Here is a 25,354-nt window from a genome sequence, read left to right as displayed (position 1 = left end):
CGCCGAACCAACGATGCAGCAGGGCGTGGCAGAGGCCGCGAGGACGAGGGCAGCTGGTGCACCCCTTGTTTCTTTTGTCATGCAGCGACCGCCAGAGTGACCACAGCGATGTTGGGCAGGTGCCAACGATCTTCCCGTCGCTGCAGTACCCTTGGTAGACTGTGATGTCCTGGACCTCGACTCTTCAGTAGAGTACTAACGCTGATGCTTGCACATACAGTACAAAAGCTGTGCAAGATAGAATCTTGTCTCGGGATCCTGTGTCGCTTCCGTGGAGGCGACGTGGTATTTGCACCGACACACGCAGCAGGATCGACCCCAAAGTTGCGTGCGTTCAGTCATTTTCTATCCTCTAGGCTGTCGTGTCGCCACGTCATCGTGTCGAAACCCACAGCGCTCTCTGTAGTAAAAAGGTCAGGAAACAAGTTTTCCAACCCTGGAAGCTGCCATGCCCGGCGTCCGTGTACCATCCATCGAAGCGTTTGCACCGGCAGCGACGCTCCTGCCAACAACGCGCTCCCGTCGATCTCTTCGAAGCGCTCGGTATCCTCTACGTCCTCGGGTCGATGGGCATGAGCGCTCAGCGTCTTACGTTGATTTTCTTGACCGACTATCCGTGAGCCGAATAGTCTGCGTCGTCGTCGCGCTCTTCACGAACGAGCTCGCGCTGAGCTTATGCCTCTCGACCATAGCGTGCCTCCCCGCGCTCCGGGCTCAAGCCCCGCATGCACACGTAGGATCATGACTGCAGCGGCCTTGCGATCCTCAATGCGACCCTTGGAGTCCGAGAGCTCTAGGGTCCGAGGCACCGACCCTTCGGCGCTGTCGACATGGTCGATGTGAGCTGCCCGGCATCGCTGCTTGCATTTTTCGATCGTCTGGGTCGCGTGCATGCAACGGTCGCATGAGGCGTAGGCGATGCTGCCGATCAAGCAGTCGGAATCGTTGGGCGACACCTCGTTTGCGGCAACGACATTTCCGCGTCGCCACTCGACCTCTGCACCATCAGACGTACTTCGATCGCATGTCGGCAGCGATGGCCAAGGTGCTCACGCTGCAGTGGTGTGAGGACCGCGTCGTTGTGTTGGATGTCAAGAGCTGACCCCTCGTTTCGCACGAGTCTTAGAGACATCGATTGGACGCGCGATTCTGTCAATCAATTCCGCTGGTCCGTCTTCTCGGGTCGTAGCTATGTCGTATTTTGCTGGGATGCGCACACCGTCCGACTGCGATAGACAGGTCGAGTGGCATACCGATTTGGTTGGTCTTAGTTGTCGCGCCAGAGAATCATCACTCACTCGAGGCCGCAAACGTGGATGGGTCGCAGAGGGTGGATGCACTTGATGCACCTACCATTCCGTGGGTGCATGTGCCTCGAGCAAAGAGACGACGTTGTTGTTGTTTGATAAACGAGATTGTGCGATATGGGAATCGAACCGAAGCTTTAGCGTGATGACGGACTGCGACAACGCTCCCGAACGCACGGACCGACCGGCTGTCGTCAACGCAAGGGCAAGTCGCGCGTCGTATGCGTTGTAGAGATGCTATGACGCTCACTGATCTATGCACACGCAAGTCGCGTGCTGGCACCAGTGTGCTGGCACCGTCATCGTTGGCAGTCGAAGCAGCGGCTGGCACCACATCTCATGCCGCGGTTGCATCCTCCAACGCAAAGGTGCTTGGGACGCGACTCCTCGTGCGTCATGAGTAGTCTATCGTAATGGCTCTTTTCGGTCGTCGGCAGTCGGCATTCATGCATGGGTACCCCAGCGATGATCGCAGATCACGTTGTATGGAGCCCACTGGGAGTGCCACGTGTGCTTAGGACATGAATCATCCGGCTAAATAAGTTTATATCCGGATATCGACGACGCCACCATACGGGTCGCCTTGGTGTGCACGTACGATGTGTTCGGGGTTCGCAGTGGCTGCTCGTTCTCTGCATCATCTTTGTGATCATTCATAGAGCCTCGCTCGTAATAGCTCTTGCTCGTTGGCACATCTTTGCATCGGCTTGCACGCATGCCCTTGCTGCTCTCTTTTTTCAGAATTGCATGACGCTCTTGGCGGCTTCACCCCCGATTCGTTGCACAATTCAAGCTGGAAACATAGGATTCAAGGACTAGAGTACTATGGTAAATACATAATTTAGACGACGTAGCTCGTCTCGGAATCGGAGCTCACGAGAAAGAAGGGCTCGTCGTGACGGGTGCGCGTGTCGTCGGGCGGTGCGATCCCACCGACCGGCGTCGGCGTCGACCGCGCGATCGACGCAACGCTCTGCCGCACACTTGTCGTTTTCTTGTACGGTCGCTGGATGACAATCTTGCCACACACCGAGTACTGGTACCCGTGGTAGAACCGGTCCATGTTGTCAGTGCGCACGAGTGCCATAAAGACAAACCCAGCAATCGAGAGGACCCACATGAGCCGGACTTGGTCGAGAAAGTCGCTCTTGAGGCCCGAGAAGACGAGGCGGACGACGACCATGCCGATGGACCAGCTCATGAGGACCAACCCGTACATCGTGCCCATGTTGTAGACCCCGTAGAGATCAGTGAGGAAGCAGCCGATGACCGCAAACCCGCCGCCCGAGCAGACCTTGACGATGAAAATGAGCGTTTTCAGCTGGCCAAAATCGTCGAGCTGGCTGTGCAGGAGCGGCAGCGCGATCGCCGGCAAAAGCAACAGCAGTAGCATCACAAGCTTGCGCGCGTACGCGGGGTTGAGGTACAGCGCGCGCAACAAGACGTCCGAGACGATCGGGCAAAAGAAGCGGCCGGCCAGACCGACAACGTCGGCGTGGAGGATGAACGCGTTGGCGTCATCGAGCGAGACGTCGTACCACGAGGTGAGCAGGCCGTCCACGCTCGGCGTCGCAATCTCGACGTACAGCAGCGCCATCGTCGTGTTGGCGGCAAACGCCAGCACGAGGCAGACAAAGTCGGTCGAACAAATGCACTGCACCAAGGTGAGGCCGCGCACGTGCTCGTAGTAGGCGCGCTCGGTGCCCGGCGCGGCGGCGTCGGCGCGCGGCTTGGTCACCGCCGTGTAGTTGACGAGCGTCATGCCAAAGTCGAGGTAGTCGCCCTGGATGCGTTCGGCGCTGAGGACCGCGTCGGACGGGATCCCGTGCATGTCGTGGCCGTTGACGCGGAAGGTTGACGGCGGCGTCCGCATCGCAACGACGCAGTAGGCGAGCAGCGGCGACAGCGCCAGCAGCGTCAACACAAAGACATTCTTGGCGGCGGCGGCGTCCAAGCGGTCGTCCGCGTACGCGTACAGCTCGTTCCATGCGATTTGGCCGGCGCCAAAGCCAGCCATGGACGCGCCCATGGCAAAGCCGCGCGCGTCCGGGTACCACTTTTGCACGGTCGAGATCGAGCTCACCATGAGGTAGCCGAAGCCGAGGCCGAGCGAGACGCAGCCGAGGATGAGCGGCGACCATGTCAACGTCCAAAGCGCCAACTGCACCGAGAGGAGGCCGAGCCCAACAAAGCCCGCGCCGAGGAGCGTGCTCCAGCGCGGGCCGTTGCGCTCCGACGCTGGGCCGACGAACGCAGCCGTGAGCGCGACGCAAACACCGGAGAGGATGCCAAGCGCCGTGTTGCGATCTTGATCGTGGCCGCCAAAGACGCTCAAATCAAACGGCTTGGAGACCGTGCTCAGTGCAAAGAGCACGCCGCAGACAAACTGCGCGGCGATCGCGGCGATTAGAATGTAGTACCGGAAGAACGACCGACACTGGCACGACCTCTCGCCGCCAGGTAAAGGGCACACGAGCAGCCAGCGCTCGGCGTCGATCTCGGCGAGCGACTTGGGCGGGATCACGATGCGCCAGTAGTCACGGAACCAGCCGAACATTTCTTCGTAATTTGGCGGCAAGTCCGAAAATGAGCGCCTTTCGATCCTCAAATGGATGCATCGACCAATAATACATCTGCCGATGCGCTGTCGCAGTCCCGGGCTGGCTTTGTCCCAACACGAACATCGATCCACGTGCCATCATCAACACCTGCATCAATAACGCGGCGCGCGTCTACCAAGCACAAGCACCTCGACGCATCAGAAGAGTAAGAAGAAAAAGAAGACATGCGCAGGGCTCCGGGTGCCTCGTTGCGTGCGGCGACCAAGGTAGTCGGACGGAATGACGCAAAACCAAGCAGCCCATTCGAACCATGAACGCATCGCACGCGCGGGCGAATCCCACTCTGGAGAAGTGCACGAGTCTCAAAAAACGTGTTGTAATTGACGTGTATACGTGCATGTAGCAAGCACTCGCGTGCGTTAAACGAGTCGAAAGCCGAACGATTGCGACTTTGCCGTTGACGCGGTATCCGGAAAGGACATGTCTCGGAAACCACGTGGCAGGGCGAGAAGCAAGAGCGACCTTGGATCGGTTACACCTTATACTTATAGAAGGTGTCAATGCACAACTCGTCATGTGGAATCAACAAAGAGAGACCGTTGCGATAGACCAATTCGGACCGCAGTGCAATCGGTCTACAAGAATTTGCACGTCATAGCAAGTGCAGTCCACAAGACGAGTCCTATCCATGCGCCATCAACCACACGTTGTCTGATATGCAAGTACCGGTAGGTGCCTCCCTTGCGTCATCGCTCACGACGCATACTGTCGTTTAGGTAATTAATGACCTGGCAGGAGTACATTTAGTTGTTGAACTAGTAGTTCTCCCAACAGGCCATCGAGGTCGCGCTGTCGCAGTCGTCTTCCTTCGTCTCGACGCTTCGTTACCACGTACTAGTATGGGGTAGTGAGCCCCGTCGTCGGCATCGCTAGGCAGACAAGTTGTAGTAGCAAGGGCATGGACGCTCCACTTATAGTAAGCAGCAGTGGACTTGGAAACGAGCGCGGGGTCAACAAAGGCTCTGAGGACGAGACTTCGACACCCAGAACTATGGCGGCGAGAAGCACGTCGCTGTATCTCTCGCGTAAACGTTACGTGAGGTGCATCTTAGTTGTTGAACTGTGGTCGTACGCACGCAAACTAGTACGCACGCTGTGCTCATGCGCGGTGGTGGAGACGCACTACCATGTTAAGAGTCGGCTCCTGCCACTCGGTCTACTACACGTCCACTGCTACGCACCGTATGCATGGTCCTGCACTTGCTTTGAATGACGCGTTGCCAAAAGTCTCTCTGTTACGTCACGTATTTACCTGCTTCGTTACTGCAGACACTGTCGCTTGGGTCGACGTACTTTGACGTAAGAAGATGTCCCAAGCTGTACGTGGGTCGGCCGAAGGGAACGAGGTATTCTACACCTATCTGAACTCTATTTGCGTTGGCGTCGCACAACAGCCACCGTCTCGTACCTCCTGCACAAAGGCAGAGCTGACGTCATCGCTCCAACACGTACGTCAGCATCAACCGTAGCAGCTCCGCCAGTTGCAGCCGTCGTCATCGTTGCTCGTAGCGTTCTTCCAATGGACGACATGCTGCCGCCGCCTGGACGCTGGCGTTCCTCTCCAACCGTGGTGCAGAATGAAACAATGTTGTCGGTTAACAAAAACGAGCAGAATGGAGCGACAAGTTATGCAGCATGGCTCGGTGACTAGACACAACCCAACGCATGAGACCAAAAGCCCAAATGGCAGCTCCTACCGAAAGGTCCAGCGACGGCTCCCGGGACAAGACGCGCGTCAAAAAGCTAGGCTACGTCCCACGCCGTCGTCCATACCATTCGTTCTCTAAAGAATATGGCCTACCTTGGCTTGCTTGGCGGCTTCGACGAGGGCGCGGACAATGTCTTCGTGGCCTAGCTTGGCTGCGAGCGAGACAAGCGACTCGCCATGCTACAATCACCATGAGCCATCATTCGACTGGAATGCTGAGGACGTACAAAGGCCGTGTCCGTCTTGGCGTTGGCACGCAGGAGGATCTTGGTCATGTTCAAGCTGCCGAGCTGGATCGCGCGCAAGAGTGGTGCAGGCGACCCCTACCTCGTCGTTTAGCGTTCGATTCTGTTGCAGAGGACGCACCTTGTTGACATCCGCCTTGGCAATGATGAGGGCGAGGACAACATCGACGTGGTTGTTGGCGACCGCGAGGCAGAGCGGGCTAAAGCCCGCAACGTCGTCGCCGTGGAGGCTCCACGCACCACGCTTGTACGCATCCGGGCGCTACGTTCGTGCTTCTTCCCATGTTTGCTCCATTTAAAAAAGTACCTTGCTGCAGTAGTTGATGTCGGCGCCGGCAGCCAGGAGCAGCTTGACCAGCGTCTTGTGCCCGGCGTGCGCCGCAATCAGCAGCGGCGAGAGGCCAAACTGGTGCTCGGCCACATTGACGTTGGCGCCAGCGGCGACAAGAAGGCGCGCAATCTCCACGTAGCCAAAGACGGACGCAGCGTATAGAGGCGAAACACCTCGCTACCGAGCCCATGAGCTCTCACAGCCGGCCACACCGCAGTATGTACCTCGCTGCATTGATTGACATCCGCCTTGGCCGCCAAGAGCGCGTCGACAAGCTCCAAGTCGCCGTGGCACGCGGCCATCAGCAGTGCTGTCATTTGGCCCTACACTCGCAACGTGAGCTTGCAAAGCTACGGTCGATGCGCACCTTGTGGGTCGCGTTCGGATCGGCGCCGGCCTCGAGCAGCGCCCGCATGGTCTCTTTGTAGCGCTTCTTGGCTGCGAGGTAGAGCGGCGCGATATCCTAGTACGATCTGTCGTTGCAGCTGGCACATGTCGATGGCACGGCCGTACCCAGGACGCTTTGTTGACGTCGGCGCCGAGGCCTACGAGCATCTTGACCATCTTGACGTTGCCGTTGTTGACAGCGTGGAAGAGGGCCGAGAAGCCCTAGAGCACACGCACTTGAGGCGAGGTGCGCACGCAAGGCAGCGTACGTATTGGGTGCCATTCGGGTCCGCGCCGGCCGCCAAGAGGGCCTTGACTCGCGTTAGATCGCCGGCGGCCGCGGCCTGCGCCAACTGCCCGCTACCCTAGGCAGGGCATGAGCGTCTGCTGAGCGAGAGAGAAGGCGGTACCGCTCGGTCGTACGCGATCAGCGCCAAGCCGACGACGCCGACGCCGACTGCTGCCGTCTTCAGAAGCACGCCCATCCTCGTCGTTCGCTATACCGCTCGTATGCCACTCCACGTTCAGTGGCCGGCGCTCGAGCCGGGGATTTGAGGGGGCCCCCAATATATCATGGCTTTTCTTATACTTGGCGTTTGTATGAGGGTGGGGGCCCTCAAAATCAGAATGTGTGTGATTGTGGCAAGTTGATGCGCTTCAAGTGCAAGCGCCGCACGCAATGATGCGTCCGCAACAATGAACGCTTGGGAACCAAATAGGGCTGCGCTTTCGTTTGCTTAGATTGAGACTGTATGTCCTATAGAAAAGTGTCCAGGAGCGCGTCTCCCAGCCCCCTGGCGGCTAGAGATGACTAAGCGTCCAATAAACCGTCTGCCGCCTTTGCACGGCGAAGTGACGGCGACCCTCGTTCTTAGCGGTAAAGTAAATAAGCTGGGACGCTGCTGCGGGACGAATGAGCTGGCGTCTTTCTGGCTCGCCCAGCGTCCAAGTCAACGAGCTGTCTGTAATTTGTGGGAGGATTCATTCGACTCTCGCTCAAAGCGGACCGAGGCCGAAATGCCCAGAAGTCTTATGTAACTGTCAATAGACAGCGGGCTGACGAGCGTTGCGAGAAGTGTACTATTATAAAAGGCCGCAGCAGGTCGGTCACCTGGACGCTCTGTCAAGATGCAGATGGCACTTAGTCGACAATCTGTTCAATCGGTGGATTCCTGCTTGACTCGCTGGAGGTGCGGGGTTCGAGCTCCGTAGGTGTCGCCCCTTTCTTCTATTTCCCATTGATGTCGCACGGGACCATCATGGTCACACGGGACCATCATGGTTCCGAAGGGCAGCCCGTCTGCATGCATCCACACCTGTCGCTCGTCGCTCTTGAGACGTTCCACTGCACAATGCAATGGCATGATGCAATGGTGTCGTTTAACGACGGCTGCTTCAAAACCCGCTGTCTGTAATGCATCGCACTTCGCGTGTTTTGCACGCCGGCTCCAGTCGCTTCTGACCTTGCATTGACGATATCAGCGACGTCAAGGTGAATGGCAAGGCCAGTGATGTACCGATTCAACACAAACCTCCTTCCAACAAAGGCTCCACTTGCCGAGTACAGTGTACCCGGTACTCGATCCGGTTGTTGTTGTTGAAGTGAGTCAATTTAGATACAATTTACACTGAACTGGATATGGTGGTGGACTATCGATTCCAAGATGCTACGACGAGCCGGCCGCCGAGAGGCTTAGCCGAGCGGGAGACGTGGCGTGTAAACGGCACATGCCGGAACAAAGTTGTCGCGTAGCCATGCGTCGTGCCGCAGGGCTGCCATCATTTGGAAGAGGCACAATACTTGAGTGTTCAGCAGCAGTCTCGATCTGGTTGTGTAATGTGTATTCTTTGTCAAGGCATCATCTGGTGTCGCGCCGATACCGGTACTGTAATCTGATTTCTGATTTCTGATCTCAACAAGTTGTCTAAGGAGTTCATCCCGTGAAACTTTGCACCTGATATGAGTTCATGCTGGTCGTTAGTCATCAGCGACAAACATGCGCGCACCAGATGAAGACACATTGACAAGGTGGCGACTGTTGGCAGTGCCAACAGTACTCACGACGGGTGCTTGCACGGAGCTCGCAAAATCGGCACGCTTGGGCACATCCTGCTTCCTAGTCAGGGCGACAACTCTGAAGCCACAGTACTGAAGTGTTTATAATTGCATACAATAACTCAGTTCAAGAACACCAGTTTCGAGATGTTTCTTGACTGCATAAGTGGAAAGACGTCGAGGTATTTTGGTTGTATCCGATGCTTAAGGGAATTCAAGATGCTTCCATCGTCCAAATCTGCCTTGGTATACGTCAACACGGCAACATGGCTAGCAGTACGGTTCTATAAAGATGACTTGTGCGCACTTCCACGTGTTCGCAAGACTCACTTCTTCGCTCAGGGGAAAAAAGGCGCGAGGCCTGCATTACCACTGCACCTCGGGTGAGACGTGGCGGGCTGCTTGGCGGAGATCGGAAACTAGAAGGCTAGGCTCTGCCGACCAGTCGCTGGTTTCGCTGAGTCGCCTTCTCTTGAAAAGTCCGCTTCGACTCGGTAAACTCACCCAAGCTCCTCACCATATAACGTGTCAACAAAACTAGTGGTTCCCCGAGTGTCTTCGTCTCAGTTCGCACCGCCGGGTCATCACGTCGTCGTTACGTCGCAGGACAAGTTGTCGCAGCCACGAATTCGCACAGATGAGTACATATACGTCGCGCACGCCGTTCGGACGTGACGTCTCGCGACACACATGGCACAATTGACAACCGTTTTGAGAATTCCGAAACCGGTTGGCGCATCCGGATCTACGGCACTTGATGACTTGAAGCGATCACACCATAGCATTTGACATTTGCCGATCCCCATGGCACGTTGGTTCTGCGACTACTGGCGCATCGTGATCCCGCCCAAGTCGCTCGCCGCGATCGATGCCGAGCGCTGGCTGCTCGTGTGCCCTTTACCTGGCGGCGAGAGGTCGTGCCAGTTCCGGCCGTTCTTCCGGTACTACATTCTAATCGCCGCCGCACTTGTGCAGTTTGTCTGCGGCGTCCTCTTCTCCATGACCATCATCTCCAAGCCCTTCGACTTGAACGTGTTTGGCGAGTCCACCAACAACCGCAACGCGCAGCTTGCGATCGAGAGCGGCGTCGCAATCGCACTCGCCATGGTTTTTGTGGGCCCGGTCAACGAGCGCCGCGGGCCGCGCTGGAGCATGCTCGTCGGTAGTAGCCTCGCGATGGTGGGTCTCTGCGCGATCCAGATTGCACTCTGGGCACGGATTTGGGCGCCGCTGGTCGTCGGCTGCATCGGCTGCGGCCTCAGCTTTGGTTTTCTCGTGATTGCCGCCGTCTCGACCGTACAGAAATGGTACCCGGATCTGCGCGGGTCGGCCCTCGGCGTGAGCATGCTGGGCTTTGGCGCGGGCCAGATTGCGTGGAACGCGGCGTTCGATTGCATCCGCGACCACCTCGCCGACGAGATGGCTCTCAACACGACGTTCCTCTTTGCGATGCTGCTCCTCTCGCCGCTTCTCGCGTTCGGAATCGTTGCGATGCGGACGCCGCCATCGACCTTTCGCGTCCACGGCCACGACATGCACGGCGTCCCCACCGAGGCTGTACCGAGCTCGACGACGCTCCAAGACGACTACTACAACATTGGCATGACACTCGTCAACTACTCTGCGCTGACGCTGCCGCGTCGGGACGGAGCGGTCGCGGGCACGGAACGAGCGTACCACGAACAGGTCCGAGGCTTGACGCTGCTGCAGTGCATTTTCTCGACCGACTTTCTCTGCCTCGCGGTTGCTTCGGCCGCGCTCGCGTGCACGGGGCTGCTCTACGCCGAGATCTCGAACCCGACCGACGCCGACCGGATTCTACGCTGGTTCAACACGACGAGCAACGAAAACGTCCGGCTACACGCCGACATTGCGGGTCTGCTGAGCCGCGTGGCGTGCCCGATGCTCTCGGATGCGATAAGCAAAGCACTCTACTGGAACCCGGCGTTCGCGCGCAAGGTGGTGTTTCTCCTGCTGCTGCTGCTGCCCGCCGTGTCGTTGCCGCTGCTGCTCGACACCCTCGACGACTTTGCTCGGTTCAAAACCATGATTTACATCGCCAAGATCGCCGCGAACGGCGGATTTGCGGTCATCGGCTGCTTCCTCACGGACCTCTACGGCGTCTACAACATGAGCACGATGTACGGGCTCATGCTCGCAGGCTGGTCCCTCGGGTCGGTCGTCGTCGCGACACGCTTCTCCGGCGACCGCGCCGACTACTTTGATCAAGTGCAGCTCATTTGGGTGCTCTGCCTCGTCGGTTTCTGCCTCATGGTCTTCGTCCGCACGGACAGCATGGACCGGTTCTACCACGGCTACCAGCTCTCGATCTGCGGCACGACGGTGCTTCAAATCCCGTTCAAGCGCCGACCTGAGGCGTCGTCGACTGTGATGGACCCTAGCAGCTTGAGCATGGCGACCTTGGGACGATTCAGCAGCAAGCACCAGCTCCTATCGACAACGTCACTGAGCAAAACGCTGAGCTTCAAGCACGATGGCGCGTTCTTTATTGTGAGCTCCGATTCCGAGGCCAGTGTCGGCCACTTGGATGTATGACCCGATCGAAGGGCATGCGTTTTTAGCTATAAATTAGTAGTATTTACCCACCCAAAAGTGTTCATTGAGATAGATCTGTGTACTGCGAAATGGCGTCAAGTTACTGCGACGATGGAAGCGTAGACGACCCTACCTTGCATCACATGATACTTCCGTCGGCCCGGTTTCGCCATATTTTGGATCGACAAGACGATTGCACGCAACGTCACGCTCGCTTGCCGGCCGATAGTATATGGCAGTTCGTGGATCGACGACAGATATATATGTCTAGGCATGGTAGCAAGGCCCTTGACACTTTATGCTGCGATACATCCAGCAGCCGATGCTCTACGTAGAGGAAGCTGGCGGCGAAAGCCCCAAGCGCCAGCATGCACGGACAATGGCTGTTGCCTGGGGCTTCATCACGATGTATCCGGAATACCCAATACAATCGACACTGCTTGGCCGAGACACTGCTTGGCCGCTACGACGCTAGATCAACCAACGTCGATGGACCGCATGTCTAGACACGTGCCGTCTGGCATTGAGTTTCCCAACTGACGCAAGACGCTGTGCTTGGTCCGTGATTCATCAGCGCTCAATTCTGTTGTCTCGTGGGCTTTCGCTGGCTTTTCTTCGAGGTCGCCGTCCTGGGCTCGCAAGTGCTCGATCATCCACGACCACACTTTGGCGGTGACGACATAAATGCCACACGCGAGCGTGTTGCTAGCATAGCCACCCGTCTGCCACGTCATTTTCAATGCGGTCATCTCCGTGATCTCTCTGTGAATACATGCAGGACGGGTCGATGGGTGATGCATGCTCGTCTGATGAGACCTGCGGCTGCCGTGGCGTCGGTCATCACAAAAGAGGTAGTATACAAAGCCATGTGCATCGATCGAATATATGCTCTCGTTAGCACGATACCTCGTGCCAACTTAGACGTTGATGACACGTGCGAGCTTCTGGATGCGGTTGAGGAGCGCGTCGCCCTGCTTGATCGTCTCCTGGTACTGCGCGTTCTTGGCGTCTGGGCGGTTGGTCTCGATGACGCCCGAGACCTAAGCGAATTGTCAACGTCGTGGGCCACAGCTCCGTTTACCTTGTCGATCTTGGCGTTCAAGCGGCCAGCGGCAATGAAGCGCGAGAGCTCGGCGTCCAAGAACGGGATGCCAACGCCAAACGATTGGGCCATCGACTGCATCGTGACGCTAGCAGCATCGGGTGAGAGGGTGCGAGGAAGACGCCGGTGCACCTTCGGTACGCTTGGAGAAACTGCGTGTACGCGAGGATGCGCAGCTCGCGGTAGATGAAGCGCGAGTGCGCCGCGAGGTACTTGTCGCGGTGCACGTACGGGTGGAGTTGCACTACGCAGCAGAGACGATATGCTTCGAGGTGGCGGTGGAGAAGGCTCGCACCCATGGCCGTAAAGAACTGCTTGTAGTTGCAGTTGTAAAGGCCGTTGAGAAAGTCCGAGAGGTGCGGGATGTCGAGGATCACGGCCAAGACCTCGGACGAGTCGACAATCTATGATGTTGCATGAGACGACGACAAGGGTCTCCTGCATGGACGTACCTTCTTCTTGAGGTCGACGCGGTCCATGCTCAAGACGCACGTGATGACGGCGTAGAAGATCATGGTCGGGTACGACATGAGCTCCGTGCTCGTAAACGTCGCGACCGATTCCTACATGCGTGCAATTGAAGCATGGAGCACATGGCATCTCGTACGTGGAAGAGCTTGGACGCCTTCTTAAAGTCGCGGGCCATGAGGAGGTAGCAGCCTTCGTAGACCTTGAGGCGGTTGCGGCGGTCCCAGTCGCCGCCTTCGTCGATGAGCGCGGTCGCCTTCTTGATGTGCGCTTCGACCAGCTCGAGGTCCGAGAAGAAGAGGCCGATGCGAATGATGTGGAGCTCGATGATGATCTTTTGGTTGATGGACGTCGGCTTGGTGAGCGCCGTCTTGAAGGCTTCCAGCACGTTGGCCTTGTCGCCGATCTTGGAAAAGACGCGCGCGCGCGCGAGGTGCGTCTCGAGGACCTCAATGTCGCCGAGGTTTGCGATCGCATCTTCCAATTGCACGTCGAGCGCCTTCAGCTCGTCCTCGTTGGCCTTCCTAGAAGCGGCGCATGATGAGCCATGTCCAGGAGGCTCGAGCAATGTACTTCATGGTCGCGAGAAGCGCCGCATCGACGGGCCACTGGAACTCGGCGCAGAGCTGCTCATAGTACGGGCTCATGTCTACGACCGACATGATTTTCTGCGCGCAGGCTATGGGAAACGTACTGTCAGCTTGGATGTGCTCGAGAAGCTTGGCCTTGGCCGCCGAGACCTCGTCCGCCGAGACCGCCGCATGCGCCGAGGCCGACGCCTGCAGAAGGTAGTGCAGATGGGCAATCTCCATCTTGGGCAGCGTGCTGATGTCCTGCTCGAGGTCCTCCGAGACCTGCGCAGCGGTCTTGGTCGTCTTGTCGTCGGCGCCCATCGTGTCGAATATCCAAATATGGGGTCCGGAAAAAGTCTCTTGGAACGCATACCTCTATCCATTGCATATACATATCTATCGATAGATAGAGAATAACCTCAGAGACTCGATGTTGGCTAGCTGCACGCCCCCTAAGCCGCCTTTTTATCCGGATGACATGAAACCGAGACAGCCTAGTCATTTTTTTGCGAGGTTTCTGGTCGCTGGTGGCTCACTACCCGCTTTGCCGCCAAGCCATTGTCATGCTTCACGACGCCGTCTGCGCCGACAGACGTGGCAACCTCCGCCTGCTCCCAGCTACTACCGCGCTCGAGCCGCCACAGCACGCCGGCATGGACAACGACCTGCCAGCCATGAGCAACGAAATGTGCATGAGGCATCTGCTCCAGGCGGCGACCAAGACCCCGCACCGATCGTCTTTCGGCCGCGGGACACGATTGCGGCCTGAAAGGCCAAGCGCGAGCGCATGAAGGTGCTCAAGAAGTTTGGGGAAGATGGCCATCGCGTCGTCGTCGTCGTCGACCCCGAGGATTGCGTTCTTGTTGGTGCCGACCACTTCGCAGCCTTCCTCGAGCCGTGTCATGGCAACCCGCTCGGTTTCGCCAACTTGCTTGTAGAGTCGCAACACGATAAAGGTGATCACCAGGTCAGCGCGCATGGGCTCGTCCAAGAGCCAGAGCCACGAGTCGATCACGAGCTCCGCGCTCCTACACACATGGATGGGCTGCCGCACGGAGTCTATCACGCGCGCCGTCCAAGTAAGCGCCAGCTCTCAAGCACGTCGTCAGCCAGTGTCTGACCACTGAGGCGACGGTGCGTTCGGTAGCACGATTCTCTTGCACGAGACAGGCGACCGGCTTCAACCGTGACCGGACTTTCAGGTCCAACCGATTTCATTTATGAGCCAAATGCAGCGATTGGACGGCCGCTCGACTCGATCTGCCCGACGGTGTGCTGTGCTTCTCAACGTTGAAAAGGTTTTCGGCCGCGTCGGTACCGTCAGGTCGCAGCGTTTCTTCGCGCCATCCAGTGGTACCGACGTGCATCCGGCAGCATACCACCAAGCTCTCTGCTGCTCGAGACGCTAGACGCCGCATCTATGATGTGGACCAGCGCGCCTTGCTCGACCAGGCACCTTGACCATTCTCTTGCGCGTCGTGGTCTGTATCGTCTGCCGCGCACACGAGCCCACGTCGCGAGCGCACAACAGTTTGGGACGTCCTATCCCTCGCACTTTAAGGCGGCGCCCTTCCCGTCCGACTCATATACGCGTATGCTGATTGCGACGCGCCGCCGACCAAGTACGTTTGCCTCACCTATGCCCCTTGCTTTGTGCTGAACGTCGTAGCTGGCAGTGACGCTTGACGACAGGGCTACGATGCCGCAAGGGTTGGACTCTCAACACCGGGGCTCTCGGTGGCGAGGATACCTGACGACGCTACGGTGTTGGCTTCGCTGTCACAATCCTCAACGCTGCTTGCCACAGGCGGTGGCAAGTCGACGACACCTTGACGCTCGAATCACCAATTGCCTTGTTGTCCGGCGTCAACACAAATGTATCTCGTGCTACAACGCTGGACTGTCGACGGCGGTGCGCAAGCCAGAGAGTAGCGTTCAATACCCCTTTAAAATGCATTGAGACTCTCTTCACGGAGTTTGATCAAAGCTCGTGCTGCGAGGACTGCATTGGCTACGTTGACTCCAAGGTCCTCCGCATTGCATGTACGAGGGTGAGCGCGCCATTTAATGCTAGTGTCGCCCTCGACACGTCGTGTAGTAGCATGCTTCGCAGAGCTTCGTGTTGAGTAAGCGCTGGTTGTCGTCGCAGGTAGCTTGCCGGGAGCTCTTGGGTTGGACTTGCGATCAAACGACACCCAATAGTCCCGGTAAAGTGCGGAATCGTACTTGGCGCGACACAAAGGCAGCCGGCTGCCAGTGTGGCAATCTTCTGTCGATGATGGGCGTCTTGGACTGGATTGGCCTTGGTGTACGCTACCTTCCTCCGCCCTGCGCGACTGTACTATATCGTTATAGGCTGAGAGCGACCTCGCGCGCGCGTCCTTTGCCGGCGACAAGAGCTACGTCAAGCGGCTCCTCGACCACGGCGTGAGCCCCAACAGCGTCCGCCAGGTCTGCTGCTACATCGCCGCGGGCCGCCGCTGACGTGCGCTAGGGCTGCAACGCACTCTACTTGGCAATTTTAACCGAGAACACCGCCATGGTGACGCTGCTGCTTGACGCTGGCGCTGACGCCAACGCCCGCACCTGGGTACGATCCCAGCATTTCGTCGTCCGGTCGATAGCGCTTGCGTTATTAGTTTGGCCGACCACCGCTCGTCGCCGCCGTTCGCAACTGCCACGCTGCGATCGTAGAGCTTCTCCTCGACGCTGGTGCAGCTCCCGATGCTTGCGACAAGGTAGTACTGTGCAGTGCGTCATTCATCGTCCTATCCCTGTTTCCAGGCGCGGGTGCCGCCGCTGGTTCTGGCAACCGCCGCGGGGGATGCTGCCATCGTCGAGCTCCTTCTGTGCGCTGGCGCCAACGTCGCCCATACGCCGCCGGTACAGATATGATGCATCGAGTGACTCCAACTGCGTCATTGCAGAAAGGACAGTCTGCGCTGTACGTGGCTGCCGAGCGAGGATACGACGATATCGTTGCGCTTCTCCTGCCTCGCGTTCAAGCGACGACGCAGTCGTTGGTATCTCGAACGAGCCTCGATGCCTTGGTCGCTGACGCTGCATGTGGCTAGAAGGACGCCATGGTCATTGCGGCCACCAACGGACGCGCCGCCGTCATCGAGTGCTTCCTGGCGACGCATGCGCTTTCGACGCAGGTACTCTATTGTACTATTGCAATTGTCTTTGTACATGTTGGTGCAGGACGATGCGGAAGCCTTGTTGGCCGCCGCCGCCACCGGCCATGAAACGATCGTGCGCCGCTTGCTCTCGTTTGGCGTCCCTATCGACTCGACCGACGCGGTAGTCTAATTGCTTAGGAGATTAGCCGATGTCGCAATCTCGACGGTGACTAGAAAGGGAAGACCGCGCTGCTCTTGGCCGCCGAGTATGGGCGCCTCTCAGTTCTGGCCTTCTTATTGGACGCCGGCGCCAGCGTCAACCAGCTCGACAAGGTATACCACCGACAACAGCGCACATTCCATCCAATTCTACCATTAGGTTTGCATGCGATTTTGGAGCTAGAACGCGACGTGCAACTAGTTTGGCGAGTCGTCGCTCTTTGTCGCTGCCCGGGGGGGTCATGTCCCAGTCGTCACACGCCTGCTATCGGCCAAGCCGGACCTCAACAAGCACAACAAGGTACGACCCTCTCTCTTGCCATCGGCACTGAAAACAACCATGCCTCGCTAGGTAGGAACTTGAACAGAGCGACTCGCGACGTCCAAGGTAGAACGGCGTGTCGGCGCTCGTGGTGGCCATCGCCAAGGGCCACGGCGAGATTGTGCGACAGCTGCTTCTCGCCGGCGCCTCTCTCTCGCCTTCGCGCCTCGTACGTTGCTTCTGGATTCCTCTGCTTGACAGGCTCATCTAGTTTGATCCGTTCACGGTTGCGCGCAACCACGGGCACGACGACATTCTCCAAATGCTTTCCGAGGCGACGGCCATGGTCCTCCTTCTAGTCTCTTGCATCGGAGAGGTTTCATCGCACGCGCAGGCCAACGAGCTGCCGCGGCTCCAGATCCTTGGCCGCGGCCACCAAGGCTTTGTCTACCGCAGCACCTTTCGCGGCGACCCCGTCGCGGTCAAGTCGGTTTTTGTGCATCACGGCGAGTCGACCTCGTCCTTGGCCGCGGCTGTCGCTGCCTTGACCAAGTAGGCAACGCTCTACAGACTCGGACATAGAATGACGATGGGCCGTAGACTCGACTGCGTCAACCTCGTGCGGTTGCGCCACCTCCAGCTGCCGCCACTGGAGCCACCGCTGCTCGTGATGGAGTACGTCGACGGCGGCCATCTGCGCCACTACCTCGACACGCACAAGAGCGCGACGTTTGCGAGCTTGCTGCCGATTGCAACGTCGATGGCCCACGGACTGCGATACCTCCATGAACGGGACATCGTGCACGGCGCCTTGAAGAGCACCAACGTCTTGCTGACGTCTCTGTGCGTCGCCAAGCTCGCGGGCTACGGTCTCCCGCAGCAGCTGCACGTGACCAACCCGGTCGAGAACACGCTGTGCTGGACGTCACCGGAGGTCCTCTTGGGCCACGAGGCGTCGCCGCCCGCTGACGTCTACGCCCTCGGCATCGTCCTCGTCGAGCTCGAGACGCGCGCGGCACCGTACGCGACGCTGACGATGGACCTCTGGGAGGTCATGGTCGCGATCAAGAACGGCTGGCTGCGCCCTGAGCTGAGCCCGCGCTGCGACCCGTGGTTCCGAGAACTCGTCGAGGCCTGCTTGCAACAAGACCCGTCGGCGCGCCCGTCGATCCAGAACATTTGCGCGATCCTCGAGGCGCAGCAGACGTAGCTACTCGAATAACATCGTGTCGCACGTCATGGCTTCCACACCGTTGTGGCTCCTCGGGCTCTGGAGTGGGGATATCGGAGGCAGCTCATGGCCAAACACAATCCAGATTCAACTCCTTCATTTAACCAGGTAGGTCACCGGTTTGGATGGTCACCGGCTGATAAGCCTGATCTTGGAGAAAGCGTGTCATTCGACAGCTCATTGACTGACCAGTAACGTTCTCGTCTTGTTGGGCTACTACACTTTAGATGGGCCAGAAGGTTGGAAGGTTCAGAGGCTGCGGTAGTCGAGGTTCTAGTCAGGAAACATCTTCGTGCATACTCCTTTTGCTTGCCTTTGTTTGCCTTTCGCTTGCGTCAACTCTGGTCGAGAACACTTCAGTTCGAACGCTCAAGCAAACGACTCACGAAGCACTGTGTCCCTTTTGTGTGTGTGCACAGACTTCGAGTCGCCCCGCAGTACATACCTCATTTGACTCAAGGGCCACAACGCTTCTTCTTCAAGGACAGACCAATCATTTACCAAACAGTTGACTACTTATCATTGGATTCAAGACACCGGAGGACGTCGGCGGCGGTCGGGCGGCGTACAGGGTCTGCTTGCACACACGCTAGCACGAGATTGCGGTACCACGGGGCGACCGACGCAGTGCATTCTGGCTGCAATGTGCCTTGCTTGACGCCCGCCAGGACGTCGATCTCGTGCATTTCTGGATACGGCACCTGACGCGTCTCGATCTCCACCAAGAAAAGCCCGAAGGCGTAGATATCCGCCGCCGACGTCGGGCTATAGCCTGCGAGGACCTCGGGCGCCGATGACCGCGTCCACGAAGACGCGTCGTCCAAGCTGTAGTCGGTGAGCTTGGCCACCGACGTCATCGAGAGAAAGATGTTGGAAGATGTGAGGCGACCGTGCACGAGACCGGCAGCGTGCAAGGCAACAAGTCCTCGTGCAGCGGCCATCGCCACGGCGGGTGTCGAGATCGGAGTGCGCTCGCCGCGTTGGAGCTTGGCGAGGTGGTCGCGCACGCTGCCGCCATCCACGTACTCGATCGCGATGCGATGGGTGCCGTTGGCCGAGTGGACGATGCCATGGTACCGCGCGAGCTGCGGGCAGTCGAGCCTACACCGCCCAGTTATACTCTGTCAAGAGACTAAGTTTGTACTGCTGCGCTCGGTTCAGCGTGCTGAGAAAGGTCGCGTCGTTGGTCGGGTAAATGGTCTTGATCGCGACCGTGTGCCCGAGGTGCGAGCTTTTAAAAACGTCGCCGTGGCGGCCGCGACCGAGCTTGACCAAGCACAGCACGGGTGGTTTGAGCGCACTCAGTTGCGCCTAAACGCTTGCGTAAGCGCTTGCATTTGGATTTAAAACATACTTTTTGAGCCGCGAGAAGAACGCGAACCGTCGCGTGGTGGCCGTTCTGACGCGCAATTGTCAGCGGATTTACCTGCATTTGGAATAGATTTTAGTACACGGGCTAGGAAAGCAACGAGTGATACCTTGTCGGGAAGGTGGGTATTGGCGCCCGCTGCCACGAGCAACTTGACAACGGCAAGATGGCCGCGTCTGGCGGCAGTGTAAATGGCGGTTTCTCCGTTCTAGATGTAGTTGGGTGTAGAGACCGAATCATGGATATCTGGCGCACGATATCGGCCTTGTTGATGTCGGCTGTCACGACGAGAAGCAGCTCCACCACGGGGGCATGCCCCCCCCGCGCAGCGACCAGCAGCGCCGACCGACCTGCCTACGGACTGCCTACGTCAATCGGCTCATTACTCGAGGACGAACCGTGTTGCAATGGTTGGCATTCGCCTTGGCAGCCAATAGGCACTGCACGACGGGAGCGTGGCCCCGGTCCGCGGCCCAAATCAGCGGGGTATCTTTGTTCTGCGTTTGGAAATCAGAAAACCCTAGCCCTAGGCGAATTCGAGCTGGACCTGATTGGGCTGGTTGACGTCGGCTTTGGCCACGACCAAGAGCGAGACGATATCCGTATACCCGCCGTTGGCCGCCATGAGCAGCGGTGTGTTTTGACTCTACGCAGCTGGCTGTTGGCGCCAAAAGAACGTTCGCAGCACGATCCCGGGCACCTTATCACTGAGGTGGGCGCTCGCCCCCGCGTCCAGCAGCAGCTTGACGGTGTCGCGAAGCCCTCGCTTGGCGGCAATGAAGAGCGGCGTGCACCCTTCCTAGAGAATTCCAAAAACATGAAGGCCCGACGTTTCTGGTCTACACAACACAGGACGACGTACGTCGTTGGAGAGATTGACGTTGGCCCGGGCGGCCACAAGCTGGGCGACAACATCGACATGGCCCTTGTAGACAGCCAGAAACACGGCCGAGTGTCCAAACTACGTTCACGGCCCGCAACACGTTCAGCGCGATGATCCCTTTGACGATCAGCGCAGTACGTGGTTGCAGTGGTCGATCTGGGCGCCAGTCGATACCAACAGCGCAACAATCTCATTTCGGCCGGTCATCGCTGCCGCCAGCAGCGGTGTCTGCCCTAGCTATATCGTACTACACGTTAATACAACCATACGGAATGGTGCGGAACCTGATTGGCGCAGTCGTAGTTGGCGTCGGCCGCCAGTAGATCTTGAACGATCGCCGAGTAGCCGTGCAAGGCCACGGTAAACAGAGGGGACTGCCCCGTCTGCGCTTCCAGGTCAGCGAATCAACCAAATGGATCGCTGGCTACCGCGTTGCAAAGGTTGACGTTGGCGTGTCCCGCGATGAGGAGTCGCACAATGTCGGCGTAGCCGCCGTCGGCAGCAATGTACAGAGGCGAGTCGCCGCGCTACAAAATGACACGCGTCCAAACGAGCCGGGCGCTGTGGATTGAGCTACCCGATCGAGCACATCGAGGCTTGCGCCAGCTTCGATGAGAAGCGCAGCGCAACTCGTGTGGCCACGGACCACAGCCGCAACCAAAGGGATCGCTTTGGTCTACGCACGTGGTCGTGTAGACGCGAGTGCGACGGCAGCACGTACCCACGTCGGCAAGTCGGGGTTGGCGCCTGCTTCAACGAGGAGCCGCGCGATGGCTGCGTGATTGGCGACGACCGCCTTGTACAGCGCTGGTACGCCCTAGCCCGTCCGACGCTTAGCGCTGCATAGGATGACGCGTGCCAGTGCTACCAGGCAAATGCCATTCGCGTTCACACCCGCCCCAAGGAGCGACGTCACGAGCGAGAGGTCGCCGGCGCCAGCCGCTCGAGCGAGCTTGCTCTCGTCCTACATGACCAGGGACATGAGTCGGTCGGTCGGTGCGGTAGCGCGCACCCCGAGGCCAAACCAGTCGCGCACGCCCATTTTGGTGGCAGAAAATGATTGAAAATGACCCGCGTACAAGTGCAACTGCACTTTCTCATGGGTGCAAGTGACGCGGCGCGCGAGGGAGGACCCACACCATCGACAGCGCTGGCACTTAGATCAGTCGTGGGACGCCGTGGAGTACTGCCCAGTCGCACGTATTACGTCATCAGATTCTTCAATACCGGCATCGGTACTAGTACCTAGTGGCACGATGGCGGCGGTGGAACCAGATCGTAGCCTCTTGTCCTTGACACCCGACCCAAAGACACGGCCGCGTCAATTCAGCGGAGACTTTTTTGAAGCACCGCCTGTTGATTGGCTAGACCAAATGGAGTGTGTACTTGATTGGTCTGTTTCGGCCAATCAAGTCGAGTGAGAAGATATTTCGAGAAAATCAGACAAATAAAAAATCACCGACTGTCTACGGTCCAGTCTGCTGCCTCGTCCAGAGCCAAGCGATGGTGCACAGCGAATGCCTTGGTGCTCAGGGGTCTATCGAATAGCTAGCTTACCTTAGCAGCATAGAGTCAGGACCATGATTCAGTTGGCTGTCTGCCCTCGCTGGGTGCGCTTTGGCTCGTCGACCGCTATCAACGAACCAGATTGCGCCGAAGCGCAATTTCCCCAACCCATGAGCAACAACAACTCATCCCGTCTGCGGTCGTTTAACGCAGTCGTTTAAACACCACACGCTTAAATTAACATACAGCGTCGTTAGACGGCAAGCGGCGTCGACTCGGTCGGCACTGAGATCGACACGAGAGGAATTGCCATCGGCGTCACTTCCAGTAGCTGTTCAATGTGACGGTGGCCCCGTCGCCGCGCCACGGCCAGCGGATTCACCTACCCCGTGTTAGTACCCTCGTGGCACCTTGCATAGTACCTCGTCCGGCTGGTGGATCTGGGCACCAGCCAGAAGCAGCAGCTCCACCACCTGCGCGTGGCCATTCCTTGCGGCCTTGAAGATCGGTGTCTCGCCCCTCTGCAAGCAGCTTCTGTCAATGAACCAGCCTCGGATATGGGGCAACGTACGCAGTCGCACTTGTTGATATCAGCGTTCGCTGCGATGAGCAAGTGGACGATGTTGACGTGGCCACCGGCGGCCGCGAGGCTCACGGCCGACACACCCGCCTAGTTGTATGTGAGATAAGGCAGCTCGTCGCCGGTTCGAGCCACCTTGTTGCAGTGGTTGATGTTGGCTTGGGCCGCCACGAGGTGTTGGGCCATTTCAAATTGGCCTCGAAATGCCGCAAAAATGAGCGCCGTGTCGCCCGTCTACGAGGCACGAGGGCGTCAGTCCTTGCTGTCGTCTCCGTTGAGCTACTACAAGGCTCTCCAAGTTGGTGTCGGCGTTGGCGGCAATGAGCAGTTGCACGATCGAGAGGTGGCCAAGGTCAGCAGCGCGCATAAGCGGGGTGTGTCCTGCCTACATGATAGTATGTCTCGTGAGCCTCGAGAGCTGAAACGACAGAGCATACTGTTGTGGCTTGGTTGACGTTGACGGACGAATGTATGAAGAGGTCCACAAGCCCTTGGTGGCCCTGGGAAACGGCGGCCAGCAGCGGAAACGAGCCCAACTATTGGATGTACAAATGAGTCGGAGCCGCAAAGCGAGCGTGGTACGTTGTTGGTCATGTGCGGGTCGGCACTGGCGTTGATGAGGGCGAGGGCGACCTCGAGCTGCCCATGGTACGTGGCCAGCAGCAGCGGCGACATGCCGTTCTAGCCTCGTGGTTTAAAACCTCACGTCGGAAGCGTGGGTACAGCCAACCTGGTCGCACTGGTTGACGTCGGCTCCGGCGTCCACGAGGAGGTGGACGACGTCGACATGCCCCTCCGCGATCGCCACCAAGAGCGCTGAGCTGCCGTTCTAATCACATGACGCGCCGTCGTCACAGAAATCCAAGCAACCAGACAACGTACGAGACTGCGCGTGTCGATGGCGGCACCGACGCGCAGCAGGAGGTCGACGACCACGACGTGGCCTCTCCCCGCCGCTTGCAGCAGAATCGACTCGCCGTGCTAGTTGCAAAAATGGTACCGAGTTCAATGGACAATATTGTCGTGCGTACCCGGTTGCATTGGTTGACGTCCGCGCCCGCGTTGAGCAAGAGCACCAGCGTGTCGATGTGGTTGGCCAGGGCGGCCACCATGAGTGGCGACTCGCCGTGCTACAAGAAATCCATGTCGGTCGATCCATGAATCAACTTGATAGTACTGCGCGTACATGATTGGGCTTGTCGTAGTCGGCGTGGGCGTTGACGAGGGCGTCGACGACGTCTGCGTGTCCATGCTGCGCCGCGATCAACGTCGGTGACCGGCCATACTACGAGAAAAGAGATGTCATCGGGCTCCCACTTGCGTCCAAATCAAATCTACGTGGTCGGCTTTGTTGAGGTTGGCATTGGCAGCAATGAGCAGCGACGTCAACTCAAGGCTGCCACGCTCGGCCGCGAGGAAGAGTGCTGTGCCGCCCCACTAAGAGTGGCATGTATTTTTACGCCAAAACCACCGTCATGGTATCGCACCTTGTCGCGCTTGTTGAGAAAGGCGTTGGCTGCAATAAGAATGTGGACGATGCGTGCGTGGCCTTTGCCCGTCGCGACGAGAAGTGGCGTCGTGCCAAACTACATAGCAGCAAGCGCAACTCAGGCGACGGCGCGTGCAGCGTGCAAGTATTGTACCCAGGCGCGCTGGTTGACGTTGGCGCCGGCCTCGATGAGCATCTCCACGATCGCGATGCTGTTGCCCCACGCGGCGTTGAAAAGCGCGGGGTAGCCCTAGCGACGATCGATGCTACAAGATCGCAAGCGTCGCGACGACGTACGAGCTTGGTGGCGTTGGGACTCACGCCTTGCTTGAGCAGCGCAGAGACCGTGGCGGCATCGCCGTGGCCAGCCGCTTTGGCGAGCTTGCTCTCGTTCTACGCACAGCGCTATGTTGCACCCGTGCATTTCGGTGAGCTAGACGTACCCCGAGGCCAAAGAGGTCGGCAATCGCCATGCCACGCAAATTCACAAATGGGTGTTTGGGACATGCAGAGTGATGGTTTGATGATAAACACATTTAACGCAAACGCGTTAAAGTCCGGACTGCGATCAGTCCACTGCACAACCGGCAGCACTTGTACGAATCCCGCACGCCTGCACGCCTGGTCCGCCGTGCATCTTCCTTCCTGCGTCGATGGCGTCGATGGCGTCGATGGCGCGTCTGGTAATTATTTTTCATTATTTTTATTAATTTGTAGCAGCCACCCACACTCCCCGGTGCGAGTCACGCTGGCGCGCCGACGCTGGCTTGTGGGTCGCAGAGTTGGTAGCACGCACAGTATGTGCCAAGAACGGGGCCGGTGAGATGCTCTTGAAATTTCCTCGTGGCCCCACGTTGCACTTTAGATTCTTGAGAAAGGCAACCTCGCGTCTGATCGCGATCGTCTTGTATGCTGCCGGCGAGAGCTGTGGAGGCCCAGAGAGTACTGTACGTACCAGTACTGTAGAGTGGCGAGGTGCCAGCGGACGGAAGCTGCGGACAGTGTCGAGTGTCGAGACGCTGTGCTGTTGCGCGTTGTGCTACGAAGCGAGCGCAAGCCAAAACCATGGAAGGAGCTCGAATTCTCCGAGTACCCAGTCGCCGTACCTTGCCCCTTCATAACGACTGGTCCGTGTCGATCTACGATACCGGCAACCTTGGAAGAAGGAGGAGCTGCAAGATCGCGCTGACGCTCAAAATTCCGGTCCTCGCTGCCGTGCCTCCACAGACGACGGAGTTTGCGAGTTGGCCCAAAGAATTTGTAAGTCTCTAATGCCAAATGAATACGCACGCTGTGCACGAGGTGATGCGAGTGAGGAGCTACACCAGGTAATACCCGAA

The 25,354-nt window shown here is 58.2% G+C and overlaps 8 protein-coding genes across 8 annotated transcripts; 3 read left to right on the top strand and 5 right to left on the bottom strand.

Annotated features, from left to right (window-relative positions):
* Positions 1-2,148: 2,148 nt before the first annotated feature.
* SPRG_09235 (hypothetical protein) lies at positions 2,149-3,881 on the bottom strand (the record flags this gene model as incomplete). Its single annotated transcript, XM_012348778.1, has 1 exon — positions 2,149-3,881. Exon 1 carries the CDS (start codon positions 3,862-3,864, stop codon positions 2,149-2,151), a length of 1,716 nt encoding a protein of 571 aa, XP_012204168.1. The 5' UTR covers positions 3,865-3,881.
* A 1,611-nt stretch (positions 3,882-5,492) lies between these two features.
* Positions 5,493-7,123, bottom strand: SPRG_09234 (hypothetical protein). The gene is made up of 11 exons (XM_012348777.1): positions 7,010-7,123; positions 6,869-6,964; positions 6,726-6,821; positions 6,580-6,675; positions 6,437-6,535; positions 6,189-6,389; positions 6,003-6,143; positions 5,864-5,959; positions 5,730-5,816; positions 5,626-5,676; positions 5,493-5,575 (listed from the first exon to the last, which is right to left on the bottom strand). The coding sequence occupies exons 1-11, from the start codon at positions 7,082-7,084 to the stop codon at positions 5,555-5,557; spliced, it is 1,059 nt and encodes a 352-aa protein (XP_012204167.1). The 5' UTR covers positions 7,085-7,123; the 3' UTR covers positions 5,493-5,554.
* A 2,336-nt stretch (positions 7,124-9,459) lies between these two features.
* On the top strand, positions 9,460-11,211 carry SPRG_09233 (hypothetical protein; the record flags this gene model as incomplete). The annotated part of the gene is made up of 1 exon (XM_012348776.1): positions 9,460-11,211. The coding sequence occupies one exon, from the start codon at positions 9,460-9,462 to the stop codon at positions 11,209-11,211; it is 1,752 nt and encodes a 583-aa protein (XP_012204166.1).
* A 917-nt stretch (positions 11,212-12,128) lies between these two features.
* SPRG_09232 (hypothetical protein) lies at positions 12,129-13,674 on the bottom strand (the record flags this gene model as incomplete). The annotated part of the gene is made up of 8 exons (XM_012348775.1): positions 12,129-12,251; positions 12,293-12,401; positions 12,446-12,557; positions 12,609-12,717; positions 12,766-12,876; positions 12,921-13,305; positions 13,355-13,430; positions 13,476-13,674. The coding sequence occupies 8 exons, from the start codon at positions 13,672-13,674 to the stop codon at positions 12,129-12,131; spliced, it is 1,224 nt and encodes a 407-aa protein (XP_012204165.1).
* Positions 13,675-14,140: 466 nt separating this feature from the next.
* Positions 14,141-14,543, top strand: SPRG_09231 (hypothetical protein; the record flags this gene model as incomplete). The annotated part of the gene is made up of 3 exons (XM_012348774.1): positions 14,141-14,270; positions 14,326-14,410; positions 14,501-14,543. 3 exons carry the CDS (start codon positions 14,141-14,143, stop codon positions 14,541-14,543), a joined length of 258 nt encoding a protein of 85 aa, XP_012204164.1.
* Positions 14,544-15,631: 1,088 nt separating this feature from the next.
* SPRG_09230 (TKL protein kinase) lies at positions 15,632-18,166 on the top strand (the record flags this gene model as incomplete). The annotated part of the gene is made up of 13 exons (XM_012348773.1): positions 15,632-15,661; positions 15,709-15,804; positions 15,848-15,943; positions 15,993-16,091; positions 16,138-16,236; positions 16,281-16,376; positions 16,428-16,511; positions 16,558-16,656; positions 16,710-16,808; positions 16,897-16,995; positions 17,087-17,185; positions 17,228-17,508; positions 17,557-18,166. The coding sequence occupies 13 exons, from the start codon at positions 15,632-15,634 to the stop codon at positions 18,164-18,166; spliced, it is 1,887 nt and encodes a 628-aa protein (XP_012204163.1).
* A 529-nt stretch (positions 18,167-18,695) lies between these two features.
* Positions 18,696-21,557, bottom strand: SPRG_09229 (serine/threonine protein kinase). The gene is made up of 16 exons (XM_012348772.1): positions 21,452-21,557; positions 21,308-21,403; positions 21,161-21,256; positions 21,017-21,115; positions 20,868-20,966; positions 20,724-20,822; positions 20,578-20,676; positions 20,419-20,517; positions 20,257-20,355; positions 20,104-20,202; positions 19,955-20,053; positions 19,812-19,910; positions 19,666-19,764; positions 19,542-19,613; positions 19,332-19,498; positions 18,696-19,288 (listed from the first exon to the last, which is right to left on the bottom strand). Exons 1-16 carry the CDS (start codon positions 21,479-21,481, stop codon positions 18,700-18,702), a joined length of 2,040 nt encoding a protein of 679 aa, XP_012204162.1. The 5' UTR covers positions 21,482-21,557; the 3' UTR covers positions 18,696-18,699.
* A 641-nt stretch (positions 21,558-22,198) lies between these two features.
* On the bottom strand, positions 22,199-24,487 carry SPRG_09228 (hypothetical protein; the record flags this gene model as incomplete). The annotated part of the gene is made up of 16 exons (XM_012348771.1): positions 22,199-22,327; positions 22,368-22,466; positions 22,517-22,615; positions 22,661-22,759; positions 22,812-22,910; positions 22,963-23,061; positions 23,108-23,206; positions 23,256-23,354; positions 23,408-23,506; positions 23,557-23,655; positions 23,712-23,810; positions 23,864-23,962; positions 24,013-24,111; positions 24,169-24,264; positions 24,312-24,407; positions 24,458-24,487. 16 exons carry the CDS (start codon positions 24,485-24,487, stop codon positions 22,199-22,201), a joined length of 1,539 nt encoding a protein of 512 aa, XP_012204161.1.
* Positions 24,488-25,354: the final 867 nt, after the last annotated feature.

The sequence above is a fragment of the Saprolegnia parasitica genome, assembly GCF_000151545.1.
Source record: "Saprolegnia parasitica CBS 223.65 unplaced genomic scaffold supercont2.47, whole genome shotgun sequence".
In the NCBI taxonomy this organism is placed as follows: Eukaryota; Oomycota; class Saprolegniomycetes; order Saprolegniales; family Saprolegniaceae; genus Saprolegnia; species Saprolegnia parasitica.
The sequence above is the reverse complement of the archived record's forward strand: the minus strand, read 5'-3'. Positions and strand labels throughout refer to the sequence as shown.

Bases quoted from the DNA above. Each gene is read 5' to 3' on its own strand.
- SPRG_09234 (XM_012348777.1), bottom strand. From the start codon at position 7,084: ATGGGCGTGCTTCTGAAGACGGCAGCAGTCGGCGTCGGCGTCGTCGGC. The intron at 6,822-6,868 runs GTACGCTGCCTT...CGTGTGCTCTAG, and splicing joins ACCCGAATGGCACCCAATAC to GGCTTCTCGGCCCTCTTCCA. The intron at 5,960-6,002 runs GTGCGTCCTCTG...ACGACGAGGTAG, and splicing joins CCAAGGCGGATGTCAACAAG to GGGTCGCCTGCACCACTCTT.
- SPRG_09229 (XM_012348772.1), bottom strand. From the start codon at position 21,481: ATGGGCGTGCGCGACTGGTTTGGCCTCGGG. The intron at 21,116-21,160 runs GTACGTGCTGCC...CCACGTGCGTAG, and splicing joins ACCCCGACTTGCCGACGTGG to ACCAAAGCGATCCCTTTGGT. The intron at 20,518-20,577 runs GTACTGCGCTGA...CCGTGAACGTAG, and splicing joins AGATCGACCACTGCAACCAC to TTTGGACACTCGGCCGTGTT.